Here is a 20006-nt window from a genome sequence, read left to right on the forward strand (position 1 = left end):
ACTGTAAAAATAGCTTCCTTTTAATCAAGTACTGAATTCAGAACACTTTTGAATGGAAGATACTGTGAAAGCAAATGAGGTGTCAAAATGTTCAGCTCTTCGAGGTGTAGCTATTTTGCACTCAGTAAATTGGATTGGTGTGATATTTGATTTATAAAATGGCCTATTTCAAATCAAGTATTACATTTAATGCAGTTCAAGAACAGATTTCTTAGCAAAACATGAAAAAAAAGTTTTTAAAAAAAGGAAAGAAAGAAACTATTTTGTGAAGTGATTTGTCTGAGAATAATGTAATAAAATAAGTTAGAAAAACATTTGGTGCATATTTGAATGAGTTTCAAAATCATCTACAGAAAATGAGGTGCCAATTGGGAATGCAAATTCTTTTTCCTAATATTTGAAGGATTCTTTGCTGAAAAATTTTTGAGATTGAAATTGTTGTTACTTCTTTACACCTTTGTAAACATATGATTTAAATGCATCAAAGCCACATACAGCAGGCTGCACAGGCTACATAAACCACCAGACAAATTTCCCTTAGTACCCTTTAAAATTCTAGGACTCTAATTAAACATTGAATTTTAAATTCTAAACCAGCATCTCATTTACTGAAGGTGATTTTAAGCATCATTCAAAGATCCATCAAATGTTTCTCTAGTCTATTTTTATTTCTTCCTTTTAAACAAATCATTTCACAAAGTATTTAACCTTCTTTAATCTTAAAAAGAATTTTTTTCTGTTTGTAGATTATTCATATGTAGCGTGTCTTAAAACTGCAACCACAGATGAAAAGCTGAGAAACTGCATGACATGCTGCTGGACAAGTAGTGATTAAGGACTATGAGGCAGCTGACACTGTAGGCACAGCTGAAGGAAGTATGCAGTAATTGACATTTTACATGAAGGATGAACTTCAAGAATTCATCTGATTATGTGTACTAATCTGTAACTGGAGGTGAGACAGGGATCTGTCACTTTACAAGCAGAGATAGGAAAAAAAAGAAAGGAAGAGGACAGTTGGAAATCAAAGAAAAGGTGAAATCAATGCTACACAAGACACCTACACCAGATGGATGCACAGAGGTCAGTAATTTTTTTTAGTTTGTCAGGAAATACACTTGCCCAGAAATGTGCTTTGGCAATGGGTAAAAATTGTTGAAACATCCATCCTGTTTATCAGATTTGGCATTCTTTGGCTTCCAGATATTCCCACATCTGACATAATTTGTTGCTGAAACACATTTGGAGTGGAATATTGGTGTGATGTCAGCTTTAAATGGATATTTTGCAGGTCTTCCAGAATTGTGGTCAATGGATAGAATCAATTCACTGATTGATTTTTTTTTCATCCATAGAACAATATACATTGTATGGATGCCATCAAATGTTTGTTCAATACTTCTTATTAATATAAACATTCCCCTTACAGTATTTTAGTTAGTTCTACTTTTCTAATAATATCACAGAATTGCTACATAGTGCACTGTTTATGAACATTAAGCTACAGTTTAAAAATTATTAAATTTTCATTTGCAGAGTAGTAGCTACTATGTGGCAAATATTTTTTCACACTTTGGCTAAAGGTACATGGGTCATTTGAATCTTTTATTTCTTGTGGCAGTCTATTGTACAATATTATTCCGTAATATAATACCCTATTTTGAGTTTATGATTTGTTTCTTCTGTTTGGATGTAAATACTGTCTGGGTTTGGTTCCATGGCCCTGTATTGTACCGTTTTTGGTGTGCAGATTAAGATTTTTTCTTATGTACATAATGTTTTGATAGATGCATTCAGGTTGAACTGTCAGAATTTCTAGCTTTTTGAATAAATCTTTACTGTGTGCTCTATTACAGCTATTGGCTACCATTCATACACCTCTTTTCTGTATCTTGAATGCAGTCTGTATATTCCCAGCACTTATTCCCCAAAACATTAGCCTATAACTGAGGACTGAATGTATATATCCAAAGTGGGCTACTTTGAGGCATGAAATGCTGCACACAGTTGCAAGCCTTCCCAGGGCATAACATGCTGAGGATAACTTCTTTTCCAAAATTCACACATGTTCTGTCCATTTCAGCTGACAACCTACATTCAAGAACGTGGTATCAGTTACACAATCTAGTTCATTATTATTTACTTTTAATATAGTATCATTGGGTTTTTTATTTAGTCTGAAATTTATCTGTTTTGTCTTATTCACATTTGAAGTTACTCCATTCCTTAGAGACCAGTTGTGGATGTCATTGGCTTTTTTTGCTAACTGAATTGAATTTTTATCTGTAATCACTATGGTCATCAGCAAATAGTATTTTTTTTCTGTACCTGATACTCTGTGGGAAATCATTTATGTATATAAGGAAGAGGATTGGAGCCAGTGCACTTCCCTGGGGGACACCTATACTAATATATTTCGGGTCTGATTTGCGTTTTACAAGTAGTCTTTTAGAAATATGTGAGATTTCAACTCTTTGCACCCAGTCAGTCATATTTGCGTTAAACCAATTCCGTGCCATACACATTATTACTAATATTTCTGATTTGCATAGTAAACTCCTGTGTTCAGCCATGTCAAATGACTTTGATGGATCCAAAAAAGAAAATGCCTATTGCATTCTCACTCTTGTCTAGTGCTTTGAGTACAACTTAAGTTAACTGTGCTGTAGCTGACTGCATTATTCTTGTTTGCCTGAAACTGAATTGTTCATTGCATAAAAGATTGTATTTACTCAAGTACTTCATTGGTCTATTTTTCATTAAGGTTTCTATTGTTTTGGACATGCAAGATAATAAAGAAATTGGTCTGTGGTTTTCTATATTTTATGGATCACCTTTTTTTTAGTATTGGTACTACTTTTGCATGTTTCATATATTCAGGAATGCAGCCAGATCTGAAACATTCATTAATTATTACTATCAAGGGTGTTTTATGTTGTTTATACATTTCTTAAGGACACTTACTAAGATCTCATCAAACCCTGTGCATTTTTATATTGTTTAATTGGTGCATAGTCTCCCCCCCCCCCCCCATGAATTATGGACCTTGCTGTTGGTGGGGAGGCTTGCGTGCCTCAGCGACACAGATAGCCGTACCGTGGGTGCAACCACAACAGAGGGGTATCTGTTGAGAGGCCAGACAAACGTGTGGTTTCTGAAGAGGGGCAGCAGCCTTTTCAGTAGCTGCAGTGGCAACAGTCTGGATGATTGACTGATCTGGTCTTGTAACACTAACCAAAATGGCCTTGCTGTGCTGGTACTGTGAACGGCTGAAAGCAAGGGGAAACTACGGCCGCAATTTTTCTCGAGGGCATGCAGCTTTACTGTATGGTTAAATGATGATGGCGTCCTCTTGGGTAAAATATTCCAGGGGTAAAATAGTCCCCCATTCGGATCTCTGGGCAGGGAATACTCAAGAGGATGTCGTTATCAGGAGAAAGAAAACTGGCGTTCTACGGATCGGAGCGTTGAATGTCAGATCCCTTAATCGGGCAGGTAGGTTAGAAAATTTAAAAAGGGAAATGGATAGGTTAAAGTTAGATATAGTGGGAATTAGTGAAGTTCAGTGGAAGGAGGAACAAGACTTCTGGTCAGGTGACTACAGGGTTATAAACACAAAATCAAATAGGGGTAATGCAGGAGTAGGTTTAATAATGAATAGGAAAATAGGAATGCGGGTAAGCTACTACAAACAGCATAGTGAACGCATTATTGTGGCCAAGATAGATACGAAGCCCACACCTACTACAATAGTACAAGTTTATATGCCAACTAGCTCTGCTAATGACGAAGAAATTGAAGAAATGTATGATGAAATAAAAGAAATTATTCAGATTGTGAAGGGAGACGAAAATTTAGTAGTCATGGGTGACTGGAATTCGGCAGTAGGAAAAGGGAGAGAAGGAAACATAGTAGGTGGATATGGATTGGGGCTAAGAAATGAAAGAGGAAGGCGCCTGGTAGAATTTTGCACAGAGCACAACATAATCATAACTAACACTTGGTTTAAGAATCATGAAAGAAGGTTGTATACATGGAAGAACCCTGGAGATACTAAAAGGTATCAGATAGATGATATAATGGTAAGACAGAGATTTAGGAACCAGGTTTTAAATTGTAAGACATTTCCAGGGGCAGATGTGGACTCTGACCACAATCTATTGGTTATCAACTGTATATTAAAGCTGAAGAAACTGCAAAAAGGTGGGAATTTATGGAGATGGGACCTGGATAAACTGACTAAACCAGAGGTTGGACAGAGATTCAGGGAGAGCATAAGGGAACAATTGACAGGAATGGGGGAAAGAAATACAGTAGAAGAAGAATGGGTAGCTTTGAGGGATGAAGTAGTGAAGGCAGCAGGGGATCAAGTAGGTAAAAAGACGAGGGCTAGTAGAAATCCTTGGGTGACAGAAGAAATACTGAATTTAATTGATAAAAGGAGAAATTATAAAAATGCAATTTAATTGATGAAAGGAGAAAATATAAAAATGCAGTAAATGAAGTAGGCAAAAAGGAATACAAACGTCTTAAAAATGAGATCGACAGGAAGTGCAAAATGGCTAAGCAGGCATGGCTAGAGCAGAAATGTAAGGATGCAGAAGCCTATCTCACTAGGGGTAAGATAGATACAGCCTACAGGAAAATTAAAGAGACCTTAAGAGAAAAGAGATCCACTTGTATGAATATCAAAAGCTCAGATGGAAACCCAGTTGTAAGCAAAGAAGGGAAAGCAGAAAGATGGAAGGAGTATATAGAGGGTCTATACAAGGGCGATGTACTTGAGGACAATATTATGGAAATGGAAGAGGATGTAGATGAAGATGAGATGAGAGATACAATACTGTGTGAAGAGTTTGACAGAGCACTGAAAGACCTGAGTCGGAACAAGGCCCCGGGAGTAGACAACATGCCATTAGAACTACTGACATCCTTGGGAGAGCTAGTCTTGACGAAACTCTACCATCTGGTGAGCAAGATGTATGAAACAGGCAAAATACTCTCAGACTTCAAGAAGAATATAATAATTCCAATCCCAAAGAAAGCAGGTGTTGGGAAATGTGAAAATTACCGAACAATCAGTTTAATAAGTCACGGCTGCAAAATACTAATGTGGATTCTTTACAGACGAATGGAAAAACTAGTAGAAGCCGACCTCGGGGAAGATCACTTTGGATTTCGTAGAAATGTTGGAACACATGAGGCTATACTGACCCTACGACTTATCTTAGAAGCTAGATTAAGGAAAGGCAAACCTACGTTTCTAGCATTTGTAGACTTAGAGAAAGCTTTTGACAATGTTGACTGGAATACTCTCTTTCAAATTCTGAAGATGGCAGGGGTAAAATACAGGGAGCGAAAGGCTTTTTACAATTTGTACAGAAAGCTGATGGCAGTTATAAGAGTCGAGGGGCATGGAAGGGAAGCAGAGGTTGGGAAGGGAGTGAGACAGGGTTGTAGTCTCTCCCCGATGTTATTCAATCTGTATATTGAGCAAGCAGTGAAGGAAACAAAAGAAAAATTCAGAGTAGGTATTAAAATCCATGGAGAAGAAATAAAAACTTTGAGGTTTGCCGATGACATTGTAATTCTATCAGAGACAGCAAAGGACTTGGAAGAGCAGTTGAATGGAATGGATAGCGTGTTGAAAGGAGGGTATAAGATGAACATCAATGAAAGCAAAATGAGGATAATGGAACGTAGTGGAATTAAGTCGGGTGATGCTGAGGGAATTAGATTAGGAAATGAGACACTTAAAGTAGTAAAGGAGTTTTGCTATTTGGGGAGCAAAATAACTGATGATGGTCGAAGTAGAGAGGATATAAAATGTAGACTGGCAATGGCAAGGAAAGTGTTTCTGAAGAAGAGAAATTTGTTAACATCAAGTATAGATTTAAGTGTTGGGAAGTCATTTCTGAAAGTATTTGTATGGAGCGTAGCCATGTATGGAAGTGAAACATGCACGATAAATAGTTTAGACAAGAAGAGAATAGAAGCTTGTGAAAGGTGGTGCTACAGAAGAATGCTGAAGATTAGATGGGTAGATCACATAACTAATGAGTAAGTATTGAATAGGATTGGGGAGAAGAGAAGTTTGTGGCACAACTTGACTAGAAGAAGGGATCGGTTGGTAGGACATATTCTGAGGCATCAAGGGATCACCAATTTAGTACTGGAGGGCAGCGTGGAGGGTAAAAATCGTAGAGGGAGACCAAGAGATGAATACACTAAACTGATTCAGAAGGATGTAGGCTGCAGCAGGTACTGGGAGATGAAGAAGCTTGCACAGGGTAGAGTAGCATGGAGAGCTGCATCAAACCAGTCTCAGGACTGAAGACCACAACAACAACAACAACAATTGGTGTATTACCAGTGCCATCTGTTTCTCTGTTGTTGGAAAGAGCACCAGTGAGCGTGGTGGCTGGTCCTGGTGGTGTAGAGCATATGTGTCTGGAAATTTCTCTTGCAGTTTCTTGGCAATGCCACTGAAATATTCGATCACAAAGTTTGCTTGTTCATTTGTGAACAACTTTGTTTTTAATCCGTGTTTCCAGGTGTTTTGGTCCAACATTTGCTGTATACTGTTTGATTATGTTCCAGATTTCTTTGCTTTTTTATTTGCTTTCATTAATTTTAAGTTTTTTTCTGGATGCCAACACCTTTCTATAAGATCTACTATAATGTTTACAAAATTTTGAAAAGGCTGCGTCAGTCTTGCTATTTTTGATGGATGTGAGATACTTTAGAGTTTCAGATGATTTTCTTGATACCTCTGGTCACAATATACTTTTTTTGGAAGTTCCAATGGAATGGCATGTTTTGGGGAATGCTTCCTCAAATTTTAGTTTATATATTGTTCTGAACTTATTAAACTCTTTGTTTACATTCGTTTCTGCATACACTTCCTTCCACCTTTTATACTGTAGCTGGAATGAGAACTGACATAGGTTTTGTTCTGAGAAGACCCTTTTGTGTGCATTCAGTTCAGCAGACTTTTTTACATAAATATTTGCTTGTAATATATGACAGAGATGATCTGATAGGCCCAGATTTTGAGTAAGTAACCTGCAGTGCTTTCTTTCTTCTATGCCTGTTGCCATAAGGTCTTTTATTGAGGACGACTGTTTAGTCACTCTACTGGCACAGTTTATGAGTGACGTTATGCCACAGCTGCAGAGCATATTGGAGTATGTACTACTAATGTCATATAATTTCACTGTATTGATATTTAAATACCCACATGTATGGAAGTGAAACATGCACGATAAATAGTTTAGACAAGAAGAGAATAGAAGCTTGTGAAAGGTGGTGCTACAGAAGAATGCTGAAGATTAGATGGGTAGATCACATAACTAATGAGTAAGTATTGAATAGGATTGGGGAGATGAGAAGTTTGTGGCACAACTTGACTAGAAGAAGGGATCGGTTGGTAGGACATATTCTGAGGCGTCAAGGGATCACCAATTTAGTACTGGAGGGCAGCGTGGAGGGTAAAAATCGTAGAGGGAGACCAAGAGATGAATACACTAAACTGATTCAGAAGGATGTAGGCTGCAGTAGGTACTGGGAATGAAGGAGCTTGCACAGGGTAGAGTAGCATGGAGAGCTGCATCAAACCAGTCTCAGGACTGAAGACCACAACAACAACAACAACAATTGGTGTATTCTCTGTTGTTGGAAAGAGCACCAGTGAGCGTGGTGGCTGGTCCTGGTGGTGTAGAGCATATGTGTCTGGAAATTTCTCTTGCAGTTTCTTGGCAATGCCACTGAAATATTCAATCACAAAGTTTGCTTGTTCATTTGTGAACAACTTTGTTTTTAATCCGTGTTTCCAGGTGTTTTGGTCCAACATTTGCTGTATACTGTTTGATTATGTTCCAGATTTCTTTGCTTTTTTATTTGCTTTCATTAATTTTAAGTTTTTTTCTGGATGCCAATACCTTTCTATAAGATCTACTATAATGTCTATAAAATTTTGAAAAGGCTGGGTCAGTCTTGCTATTTTTGATGGATGTGAGATACTTTAGAGTTTCAGATGATTTTCTTGATACCTCTGGTCACAATATACTTTTTTTGGAAGTTCCAATGGAATGGCATGTTTTGGGGAATGCTTCCTCAAATTTTAGTTTATATATTGTTCTGAACTTATTAAACTCTTTGTTTACATTCGTTTCTGCATACACTTCCTTCCACCTTTTATACTGTAGCTGGAATGAGAACTGACATAGGTTTTGTTCTGAGAAGACCCTTTTGTGTGCATTCAGTTCAGCAGACTTTTTTACATAAATATTTGCTTGTAATATATGACAGAGATGATCTGATAGGCCCAGATTTTGAGTAAGTAACCTGCAGTGCTTTCTTTCTTCTATGCCTGTTGCCATAAGGTCTTTTATTGAGGACGACTGTTTAGTCACTCTACTGGCACAGTTTATGAGTGACGTTATGCCACAGCTGCAGAGCATATTGGAGTATGTACTACTAATGTCATATAATTTCACTGTATTGATATTTAAATACCCACATATGAGAATGTTAACTTTTGGACTGGAGATCTTGTCCAAGATCTGACTGAGTTTTGATAAAATGTGTCCATAGTACCGGTACCACTACGAGACCTACTGAAACAAAATACAATTAATTTTTTTGACATGCTCTTTTCTGATATTTCATCTGCAGATAATTCAAAATGTTTGTCTTCACTTAATGCTACAAGGTTCTTTCTGATTTTAAATGTAATACCTTTATTCACATAAATACATGAACCCCTGCCTTTCATGAAATTTCTGCTATAGGAACAGGCCAGATCATATTATGTTAATGCAGAATATACAATTTCATCTTCCTTACACCAGTGTTCAGTGATACATACAATGGTGCAGTCCAGTTTTGCAATTCTAATGCTAGTTGCTGAACTTTATTCTTTATGGGTTGTATATTTTGATGAAATACTGTGAAACATTTAGTTCTACTTATTATAGTGGTTTCTTCCTCTTCATGCCTGACATAAAAAATACTTCAAATGGGATGGTGGTACTATTTTTTGCCTAATTTTCACACTACATATTTGACCTGCAGTTGTTTTCTCTTTTTCTTTTGGTGGTGTTTCTGTGTCTCCTACTGCTATTGTTGCTGTGAGTGAAGAGGATTACAGTTGTTTTATCATCTTCTGCTGGTAGATCTTTAGTGTGCTCAGCTGCTATTGTAGTTGTTGTGAGTGCAGATGGATATGCAGTGACAGTTCCCTCATCCTCTGGATCAGCTGGTAACAAAGGATTGTGCCACCCTTTGATGACCCTGCTGTGTACAACACTTTGCATGCCATTTTTCTGATGGTAATGCAACAGTGTCACAGTTCTCTTTTCTATGACGAATACTTTCCAGGAACACTTTAATCTCTGACTGAGTAATGATTTGCCTCTTTAATTCAAATTCATGCCATGTGCTATTAAGTGTTTTGTTTCCAGGTCATCTATGCTGAGGAAAGAAGCATTTGGATTGGACTGGCAGATCTGTCTGTATGTCAAGTTGGCCTTTTGGATCTCTTTGTTTATAACAGAAGATCTTGTAAGGACATGCCTATGTGGTATGACTATCACAATCACCTTTTGATTGTCTATTTTACTCAATTTGTGTCTTAGAACTGTCATTGCAATTTTGAGTTCGTTTTTTTTACAGAACATTAGTGCTGCTTAGAATCACAAGAATGGAGAAATGTTGGCCAAAGTGGCTGACCTCAAAACAGGATACTTTTCGAAAACTATAAATTTATGTTTACCTCAAGAAACAACCATTCAGTGTGAACAAAATAACTTTTCTTCTTCTTCTTCCTATAGCTGGTATGTGAATCCAAGCATTGAAGATATATGACATGTCTTGAAGATTCAAAGGTATTGTTATGTTGCCTATTAGCTTCTTTGAGCATTAAATTGATTTTGTGATATTTAATGGGCATAAGTGCCAATAGTGTTGAGAAACTGATGACATTGGAGAGCTCCAAATCATATGATTACAAGTTATCTGAGGGATAATCATAAAGTTTTAATTATCCCTTCTAAAGTAATTTATGCAATTAATTTTTTGTAAGCTTCCAAGCACATGACTGTAGTCCAAATACACACTGAAATCTTCCACAGCAGCACCATAACATGCCACTAGAGAAACCAAAACAAAATAGTGCAGCCCATTGCCACAATGGAGTATCTCGTGACAAGTCATTTTCTGCAGCAATCCATGTTGAGAGGATGGAAGTATATGAAGTGACACAGATGCTTCCAGTGGGATGAACAAGACTAATTAACAAATAAAAAAGTTGCTGGCCATCTGTCTGTGAAGAACTGGGAACTGCAAGAGGAGTTGAGGCCCTGGTGTTCAGAGACAGCATATCAGAACTCAGTCATGGATCAGTTTTTAGCCTCTTACTTGACATTTTGTATATGTCAAAAATTGCTGCCCACAGGTTTCTGTGGCTGCTCACACACATTGAAAAAGCTTGCCAACTTGATGCAGTATGAAAATGTTGCAGCTGTGTCAGGCCAATCTAGATGATTTCTTTAGCTGCCTCGTCACCTTGGATGAATACTGCATGTACTACTACAATCTCAAGAAAAGGAGCAAAGCAAACCAAGGAAACATATGAATTCAGCACAGCAAAAGAAGGTGAAGAGCCTACCAACACTGGGTGGGTATCATGGTATGGTGCTAACAGGTTATACTCATGAAGGAAAACCAGGGCAAGAGCATATGACTGAAATCTCCTTATGAGGCTAGTGGAGGCTGTTAACATGAAAGTCATGGGAAGCCATCCAAGGGGCTGTTTCTGCTCCAGGTTGCCCCAGCTCAGTCTGCACAAGACACATTCACACATGCTCCTGCTTTGTGATATAAAATTTTGTCTCATCCCTCTGTTCTCCTTCAATGGCACTCAGTGACTTCTTCTTTTCTTCTTCTTCTTTCTGAAATGTTTCTCCTTATGCAAGGTGTTTGCTAAGCTTCTTCAAATCTTCTCTTTTTCCCACACTCTACTGTTCAGAATTTCCTCTCATTGTAGTCCCATCTGATTCACATCATCTTTCATCTGGTCTCCCCATTTTGATTGTGGTCTTCTAATTGGTCTTCTTTCATATTCTGTCCATTCAGTAGCTCTTTTTTATAGTCTTTCTTTGTCCATCTTTTAATAAGGCCAAGTCATTTCACCCTATTTCTCCCCATAGATTCCTTTAGGGGACTGATCTGAAGTGTATTTTGTATTGTTTCATTTCTTATCCTATCATTTCTCCTCTTACCCAGGATCCCCACAGAAAGTGCATCTTTGTTGCTTGTATTCTACTCTGCTCTTTCTTCATCTAGGTCCAACACCTTGAGCCATAGGTCAAAATTGGCAGATAATATGACTGACATATCATGCTCTTTGTTTTGGCAGGTATTTTCCAATTCATGATTAAGTCTGATACACAATAATAAAATTTTGAACACTTTTCTATCCTGTCCAAAATATTTTCCTTGACTGTTCCCTTTCCTGGTTAGCTTCTACCCTAGTATCTGCCTCTTTAGTAATGTTTTCATTACAACTTACATGTTTCAACATTTTTGTTTTTCTACTAGTTTTCATTATGTCACTTTCTCTTAAGCTGATTTCCATTCCTGCTTCTTTAGTTACCATGGTGACCAGAATATGACAACACAAGAAATGACTCAAGAACCCACAGAAGCTGGCCCACTGGCCACAACCATCATTAGGAAGTTACCAAGTGTGAACAGGAGGGAAACGACATGAGGAAGATGGACAATGGAGACAGTACACTGAATAAAAAGTCCAAATGAGCATCCAAGAATGAAAAACAAAAGTGTGGCAAATCCTATGAGCAAAACAATGATGTGTAGTGTTGACGATACAAGACCATAGCAAGATCACAGCTGAAGACAGAACTGCAGTGCTAGCTTTAAAGAGTGACTGCAAGCACTGATAGGCCAGCTGTTTGCATGATTCTGTGGCCAGTGCTGCAATGGCAGTATCACTGCTTGCAGATGTAGCATTGCATTTGACTAGCTGTCATTAAAGTTCATGCCCTCTGGAGGGCTTTCAAAATCCCTGGGTCAGGATACCAGATAGCTCCCTCCTGAAATGGTCATGTAGGGGATGAAATGACTTGGCAAATGCTGTGAACATGTGGCACAATTGGTGTTCCAGCACTGAAGCCCTCTGGCAGATGGGAGGAGCTGGAGATGTCCGGCAGTGATGGGTTGCAGCAACATGGGTGACATCAGATGAGGGTACAGTGGCTGCAGTGAGGCCTCGACTTTCGTGTTTCCATCCATGGAGGTGCAGTTGATAGGGCTGGATGGACTTGGTTGTATGACAGTGCTCCAAATCCCTCAAAGTGCCAACCATCATGAGGCGTTGCCAATAGTTGGTAACCATCATAGCCAGCATTCATGCAACATTTACCTCATTTGAGTGTGCCTGCACTGCTGTGCCCAGATACAGAGATCCTGTGGCTGTAGGTCTAGGAGACAGAGGAGAGTATTCAGTTCCCATCCACAGAGGAACTCTGCTGGGCTACAGTCATGAATGGGGAGTGGTCCTATACATGCTCAGAAATGTCATGAGTTTGCTGTTTAATGCTCACACCATATGCTCTGCCACACCATTGGAGGTTGGGTGAAACAGCAGACTATAGAGGTATTTGATGCCATTTGAAATGCAGAATTGGCTGAAGGCTGTCACCATTAATTGAGGACCATTGTCTGTCACAGTGGTGCAGGGAAGTCTTTTGATGATGATAATCTAAGTGATCACAATAATTGTGGCATCTGCTATGGTGGATACCATGCGGACAATGTATGAGCAGTTAGAGTAGGCATGTATGACAGTGAGCCACTTGGAATCCAGAAAGAGGACTGCAAAATTCAAATTAATGTGGTCCCATTGGGGATGGGGGATGGGCTGAGGGACAAAATATTGGGCTGGAGTAGCAATGTGCTGAGTGCCATCAAAACAACTGAATGCCATGGCTTCCACATCCTTGTTCAGTCCTGGCCAGTATGCATGTTGACACATGAGACCCTTCATTTGTGACATACCACAGTGCCTGTAATGAAGGAGTAGTTAAACTTGAGGCTACACTGGATGGCCAGGATGATGTCACAGCATCTGCATCAGTGTTGAGCAGGAGAACATCAGTGATGACGAGAAACAGTGAGAGAGGTGATTCTGGTCCTGGAGGTCCAGACTGGCACTCTTGGGAAAATATGAAGGCCATTCATGGAGCATATAGTGCATGACAAGGTCTAATATAGGGTCACAGCACTGATCTGAGCAGACATAATGGAAAACCCAACCCAGACATGTCATCATTCCACATCTACACTCCTGGAAATTGAAATAAGAACACCGTGAATTCATTGTCCCAGGAAGGGGAAACTTTATTGACACATTCCGGGGGTCAGATACATCACATGATCACACTGACAGAACCACAGGCACATAGACACAGGCAACAGAGCATGCACAATGTCGGCACTAGTACAGTGTATATCCACCTTTCGCAGCAATGCAGGCTGCTATTCTCCCATGGAGACGATCGTAGAGATGCTGGATGTAGTCCTGTGGAACGGCTTGCCATGCCATTTCCACCTGGCGCCTCAGTTGGACCAGCGTTCGTGCTGGACATGCAGACCGCGTGAGACGACGCTTCATCCAGTCCCAAACATGCTCAATGGGGGACAGATCCGGAGATCTTGCTGGCCAGGGTAGTTGACTTACACCTTCTAGAGCACGTTGGGTGGCACGGGATACATGCGGACGTGGATTGTCCTGTTGGAACAGCAAGTTCCCTTGCCGGTCTAGGAATGGTAGAACGATGGGTTTGATGACGGTTTGGATGTACCGTGCACTATTCAGTGTCCCCTCGACGATCACCAGTGGTGTACGGCCAGTGTAGGAGATCGCTCCCCACACCATGATGCCGGGTGTTGGCCCTGTGTGCCTCGGTCGTATGCAGTCCTGATTGTGGCGCTCACCTGCACGGTGCCAAACACGCATACGACCATCATTGGCACCAAGGCAGAAGCGACTCTCATCGCTGAAGACGACACGTCTCCATTCGTCCCTCCATTCACACCTGTCGCGACACCACTGGAGGCGGGCTGCACGATGTTGGGGCGTGAGCGGAAGATGGCCTAACGGTGTGCAGGACCATAGCCCAGCTTCATGGAGACGGTTGCGAATGGTCCTCGCCGATACCCCAGGAGCTACAGTGTCCCTAATTTGCTGGGAAGTGGCAGTGCGGTCCCCTACGGCACTGCGTAGGATCCTACGGTCTTGGTGTGCATCCGTGCGTCGCTGCGGTCCGGTCCCAGGTCGACGGGCACGTGCACCTTCCGCCGACCACTGGCGACAACATCGATGTACTGTGGAGACCTCACGCCCCATGTGTTGAGCAATTCGGCGGTACGTCCACCCGGCCTCCCGCATGCCCACTATACGCCCTCGCTCAAAGTCCGTCAACTGCACATACGGTTCACGTCCACGCTGTCGCGGCATGCTACCAGTGTTAAAGACTGCGATGGAGCTCCGTATGCCATGGCAAACTGGCTGACACTGACGGCAGCGGTGCAAAAATGCTGCGCAGCTAGCGCCATTCGACGGCCAACACCGCAGTTCCTGGTGTGTCCGCTGTGCCATGCGTGTGATCATTGCTTGTACAGCCCTCTCGCAGCGTCCGGAGCAAGTATGGTGGGTCTGACACACCGGTGTCAATGTGTTCTTTTTTCCATTTCCAGGAGTGTATGTGCAGCCATGAGATCTTCTTATAGTTAAAGGCCAGGTCTGGTTCCACAGGCAGGTAGATAGTGTGTCGACATTTGTGTGTTACATTGTGGTTGGTTTAATTGTAAGAGCTGAGATAAAGTACCTAATGCTGGAGCCATTGTATTGCTCCAAAAATAGGGACTTGGGCCAAAGAGCACTACCAACAGGCTATGGACTGTAATAAGTGTAAACTTGGTCTAAAATAGCTAAACATGGAATTTCCTAATTGCAAAGATAATCATCAAAGCTTCTTTTTCCATCTGCGAGCAGTTCTTTTGAATGGGTGTCAGTCCCACAGTACTGTCATCATTCCTATGTCCAGCACTGTACAGCACCAGAGTCATATGGAGAGGTATCTTCAGCTAAAACCAGTTGACATGATGGGGAAAAGGGTGAAAGGCAGCAGATGCTGCAGCAGGTGCTTCAACTGTGTAAAAGCATTCTCACAGACAGTTGTTCACCTGTAGTGAATACCTTTCTTCTATGACTTGTTTATCAGCGGCATAATATGAGCCACTTGTGGGAAGAAACTTAGGATAATAATTCATTTTCCTCATACAACCCTGCAGCTCCTGTAACTTTCTAGGGTGTCAATAGCTATGACAATGCAGTCAGTAGGTTATATCCCTTCTTTGCTGAGCAAGTGTCTAAGGTATTCTACTTGTTTCTGAAAAAACTGACATTTGCACTGTTGGTCCAGATGGTCTCACTCCTCAATGGTGATTTGGTGTAGATCCCTCAGCATGTTTGGTAGGTCATGTCGTCCATAAACAGTATTTTTAAATCTATCCCAGGCATTTTAGATAGGGTTCATGTCTGGAGAACAGGCTGGCCACTCTAGTTGAGTGATTTTGTTATCCTGACAAAAGTCATTCACAAGATGTGCATGATGGGGGCGCAAATTGTCAGTCCATGAAGATGAATGCCTCGGCAATATGCTGCTGATATGGTTCCACTACTGGTCAGAGGATGGCATTCACGTATCATACAGCCATTACAGCGCGTTCCATGACCACCAACTTCATCTGTCAGCCCCACATAATGCCACCCCAAAACAGCAGGGAACCTCCACCTTGCTGCACTTGCTGGACAGTGTGTCTAAGGCATTCAGCCTGACCAGGTTGCCTCCAAACATGTCTCCGACGACTGTCTAATTGAAGGCATATGCAACACTCATCAGTGAAGAGAACGTGATGCCAATCCTGAGCAGTCCATTTGGTATGTTGTTGGGCCCATCCGTACTGCACTGCGTGGTGTCATGGTTGCAAAGATGGATCTCACCACGGATGTTGAGAGTGAGTTGCACATCAAGTAGCCTATTGCACACAGTTTGAGTCATAACACAATGTCCTGTGGCTGCATAAAAAGGATTACTCAACATGGTGGCACTGCTTTCAGGGTTCCTCTGAGCCACAATCCGTAGGTAGCAGTCCTCCACTGCAGTAATAGCCCTTGGGCTGCTTGAACGAGGCATATCATTGACAGTTCCTGTCTCTCTGTATCTCTTCCATGACTGAACAACATCACTTTGGTTCACCCCAAGATGCCTGGACATTTCCCTTGTTGATAGCCCTTCCTGGCGCAAAGTAACAATGCAAACACAATCAAACCATGTTATTGAGTGTCTAGGCATTGTTGAACTACAGACAATACGATATGTCAGTCAAATGGACTGTGTCTGTGATACTTGTTTCGATGTGTGTAATATGCATTTTGATGATGATTGCTTGAGATTATTCACAATATCAACAAGTATCAAAAAAAATTTCAAAACCTGTAAAAACTGATTATTTTTGTCATTAGCAAACTTTCATTCAAATAAATATAAAAATATTAAGCAGTAAATACTGTAACAGTCAGAATATAGCTACAGTTATAAGGAAAAATTACGGAAATGAGCTTGAAAAGCCATTTGTTTACCTGGAAACGCAGTGTTCCAACAGGAGGCTCTGCATAGGGCACTCCTTTGAAAGTATACATAGTTTGCCCTGATACAGACTGTTCTGCCTGACCTCTAAGACTGCCAAGGGATGTTTGAATGGTGACATAGTTGCTTTGTGCCTGAAAATGTTCAACTGAAATGAAACTTAAAAGCAATATTTTAAAGTGCTTAGTTTCAAATGTCAAATCTTATTAACTCTTAATGCTGCCTTTGTTTAGGCTATGTCTTGAATTACCCCAATAACTCTAGTCACTCAGACATATGGATAGTTAACAGCAACTTCTTCTTTTATAATAAAATGTAGAAATTAAATTCCTTATTTTAATCACATTCCTATTAATGTGAGTACTGTAAGTTAACTACTTTTCAGCTTCTCTCAGTACACAGTGGCATCCTGGCATATGAACATCTATTATAACATGAAGAATGTAATAAAACCTTTTCTAAAACTAATTACAGACATTACTTTAAAATAGCCTTGAACTTAAAAATAACCAAATAAACATACTAATAACTGTGTGCTAATTATGTAAAAGAGAATAAATTGGTTGGATATACTTTGTAGTGGCAAAGGAACATTGAAAAACTATATCAGAATAAAGTAATAGAGCAACAGAGATACAAGATCTTCTACTAAGGTTGATTTTGAAAATACACAGCTCTAAAACTCTTTGACAATCTACTCATTGAACCAAAAGTGTTTGACAGACAATCATGGTTCTGTATTTTTGAGGTACTCAATAACTACCCATATGCCAGAAAGCAAATACAAATCCCTGTAGAATTATGGTCCCTTTTGTTAGTTGAAAGTTGGAAATTGGATGTCACTTCTAGTGTCTCAGTTAATTCAAATTCTTTTTCAAAACTTCTGTTTATTAATGAAACAAATAATTGCAACTGTGGTAAACTACAATAGATTCAAAACTGTCACTTAAAAATGAATATACAGAGCAGAAAAAACGCTGTACTTTTCCATAGTACAGCTGACTGCTTCAAATGTTTGTATTTATTTGTACAAGGTGTAAGTAAGTTTTTATAGATTTGGCCTTGATAAAAAGCCAAATTTTTGTTTTTTCTTCAAATAATAATCTTTTCTCAAGTTTTTCCATTATCAGTAACTTTTCTTTTAACTTTCTTGTGGTATACACTGTTTTTCATATTGCTGTCTGACCTCTGCAGTACAGATGATATTTCATAGTTTGTCACCTGTCATTTTTGTAGTTTACACATTGCCAAAACTGTACCAACTGTGTTCATAACACAGACAGTATCACTGTTTATGATACATTTAACTTCTTAAACAATGAAAAATCCAGGATGGAATGTAATAATATCATGAGAAGGAAAGTTGATACTCAGCATATAGCGGAAACACGGAGTTGCAGATAGGCACAACAAAAAGACTCTCCCAATTACAGCTTTCAGCTGTTAAGACCTTTGTCAACAATAGACTCACACACACACACACACACACAAACACACACACACACACACACGCGCAAATGCAACGTGAGTGTGTGAGTTGTGTTTGCGTGAATATGTGTGTGTGTGTGTGTGTGTGTGTGTGTGTGTGTGTGTGTGTGTGTGTGTGTGTCTATTGTTGAAGAAGGCCTTACTGGTCAAAAGCTATAATTGTGAGAGTCTTTTTGTTGTGCCTGTCTGCAACTCAGTATCTCCACTATATGGTGAGTAGCAACTTCCCTTCCCATGATATTGTTATTTAACTTTTTAACTTACATTTTATTTCTTAACTACTCTGCCATTAAAATAATCCTTGTTTATGGCACACTTAGCTGTTCTGCCATTAAGTGTATCTACAGCACACACTGTATGATCTTTCATGATACATTTAACAGATCTCCCAATTTTCCCACAATATGGGAGCAACAAAAATTGCAGATGACTACCGTACTGCAGAAGACAGACAGTGACACAAGTAACAACAAAAGTTAAAAATACAAATAAAAGAAAACATACTTCTACAGAAACTTCACCAAAACATGTATGAAAGGAGAAAAGACGAGTAATTTTGTGACGTAACTTTTCAAAATGTATTTCTCTTTAAAGCAAACATGGATGCAAAATGTGACCCTTGCGAGGAAAACCACCTCTGTATGAAAACCCAAATAAAGCTTTGAAGCGTCTTCTGCTACACATTTTTAACTATCAAGATCCCCAGAAAAGCTATAATTTTAATCTGCACAAGAAACTTTCAAGTTCATTCTGGAAACTTTCAAATAGTATTATTAACACTGAAAAGACCGCCTTATTCATAAATAAATTAAAATAATGCTTAGAGACATTGTTTCAATGTAATATTAAAGAATATTTTGAGCTAGACATTAGCACTTCTACAGTATTTTTAAAAATTCTATTCAGTTCATAAATCAAATTACACACAGGTATTTCCTTTTTTTGGTAGGTGGAGGTGGGGGTTGGGGGCTGGGAGGGGGTAATTGGGGGTGAGGTAGGGAGAGGGGGGGATACAGCTGAAACGAATTTTCCCAAGAGCAGGTCACACAAGTATTACTTCCCGGAGACATAGTCCATGATTAGTGTGCATTTTTAACAAATAAAGATTATGGAATAGTACCTTAAGATATATTTACAGGTTTAAACCTATCTGCCACAATATCTAGTGACTGAATCTTCTGCTGGCTTAAATTTCTAATTCAAGATGCAGCCATATACATCACAGTAACTTTTTACATCTGTCCTGTATTTAGAAAACTTTGTTTAATGGAAGACTAACTTACCACACAATAATGAATTAGGAAAATTACTGCAAAGCAGTTTTCTAAATTGGATATCATGTTATCCAGTAATATGAGGCACTAGTACTGTGTACTTGATTCCTTAGACATTAAAAACCATTTGATTTAATATTTATAGACTGAGGTGTTTTTTTATCTATCATTAACACTTTATCAGCAGTTAAGTGCAATAAAATTTCATATCAGACTCATACAGAAACAAACAAACTCATTTGCGAGCTTCATGATTTCAAGCACTTACATCTTAAACTGATATCTTTATCTTAAAAACTCTTGTTTGTGCCCCACTCACTTAGATAATAAGTGAAAGGATCACACCTACCAGCAGAGTAATCCAAAACATATTACTACTTCTGCACTCATTTTGAAAACTATAAAAATTCAAAAGAGATCGAACAACTGATGTTAAATTTACACAGTAAAATATTTTCATGATCTGATAGTCACACCATGGTGTCATAAACCAATAGCATAAACGTGT

General features: G+C 39.5%; 1 protein-coding gene across 1 annotated transcript in view; it reads right to left on the reverse strand.

Annotated features, from left to right (window-relative positions):
- LOC124547582 (esterase FE4-like) overlaps positions 1–19622 on the reverse strand; it is a 108793-nt gene extending 89171 nt beyond the window's left edge. Inside the window, exons 1-2 of the mRNA XM_047125119.1 lie at positions 19508–19622; positions 16730–16870 (exon numbers count right to left, since the gene is read on the reverse strand). Of these exons, the coding sequence (XP_046981075.1) occupies positions 16730–16870; positions 19508–19564 (198 nt within the window). The 5' untranslated portion in view covers positions 19565–19622. The remainder of the gene's footprint in view (positions 1–16729; positions 16871–19507) is intronic.
- Positions 19623–20006: the final 384 nt, after the last annotated feature.

The sequence above is a fragment of the Schistocerca americana genome, chromosome 1, assembly GCF_021461395.2.
Source record: "Schistocerca americana isolate TAMUIC-IGC-003095 chromosome 1, iqSchAmer2.1, whole genome shotgun sequence".
NCBI lineage: Eukaryota > Metazoa > Arthropoda > Insecta > Orthoptera > Acrididae > Schistocerca > Schistocerca americana.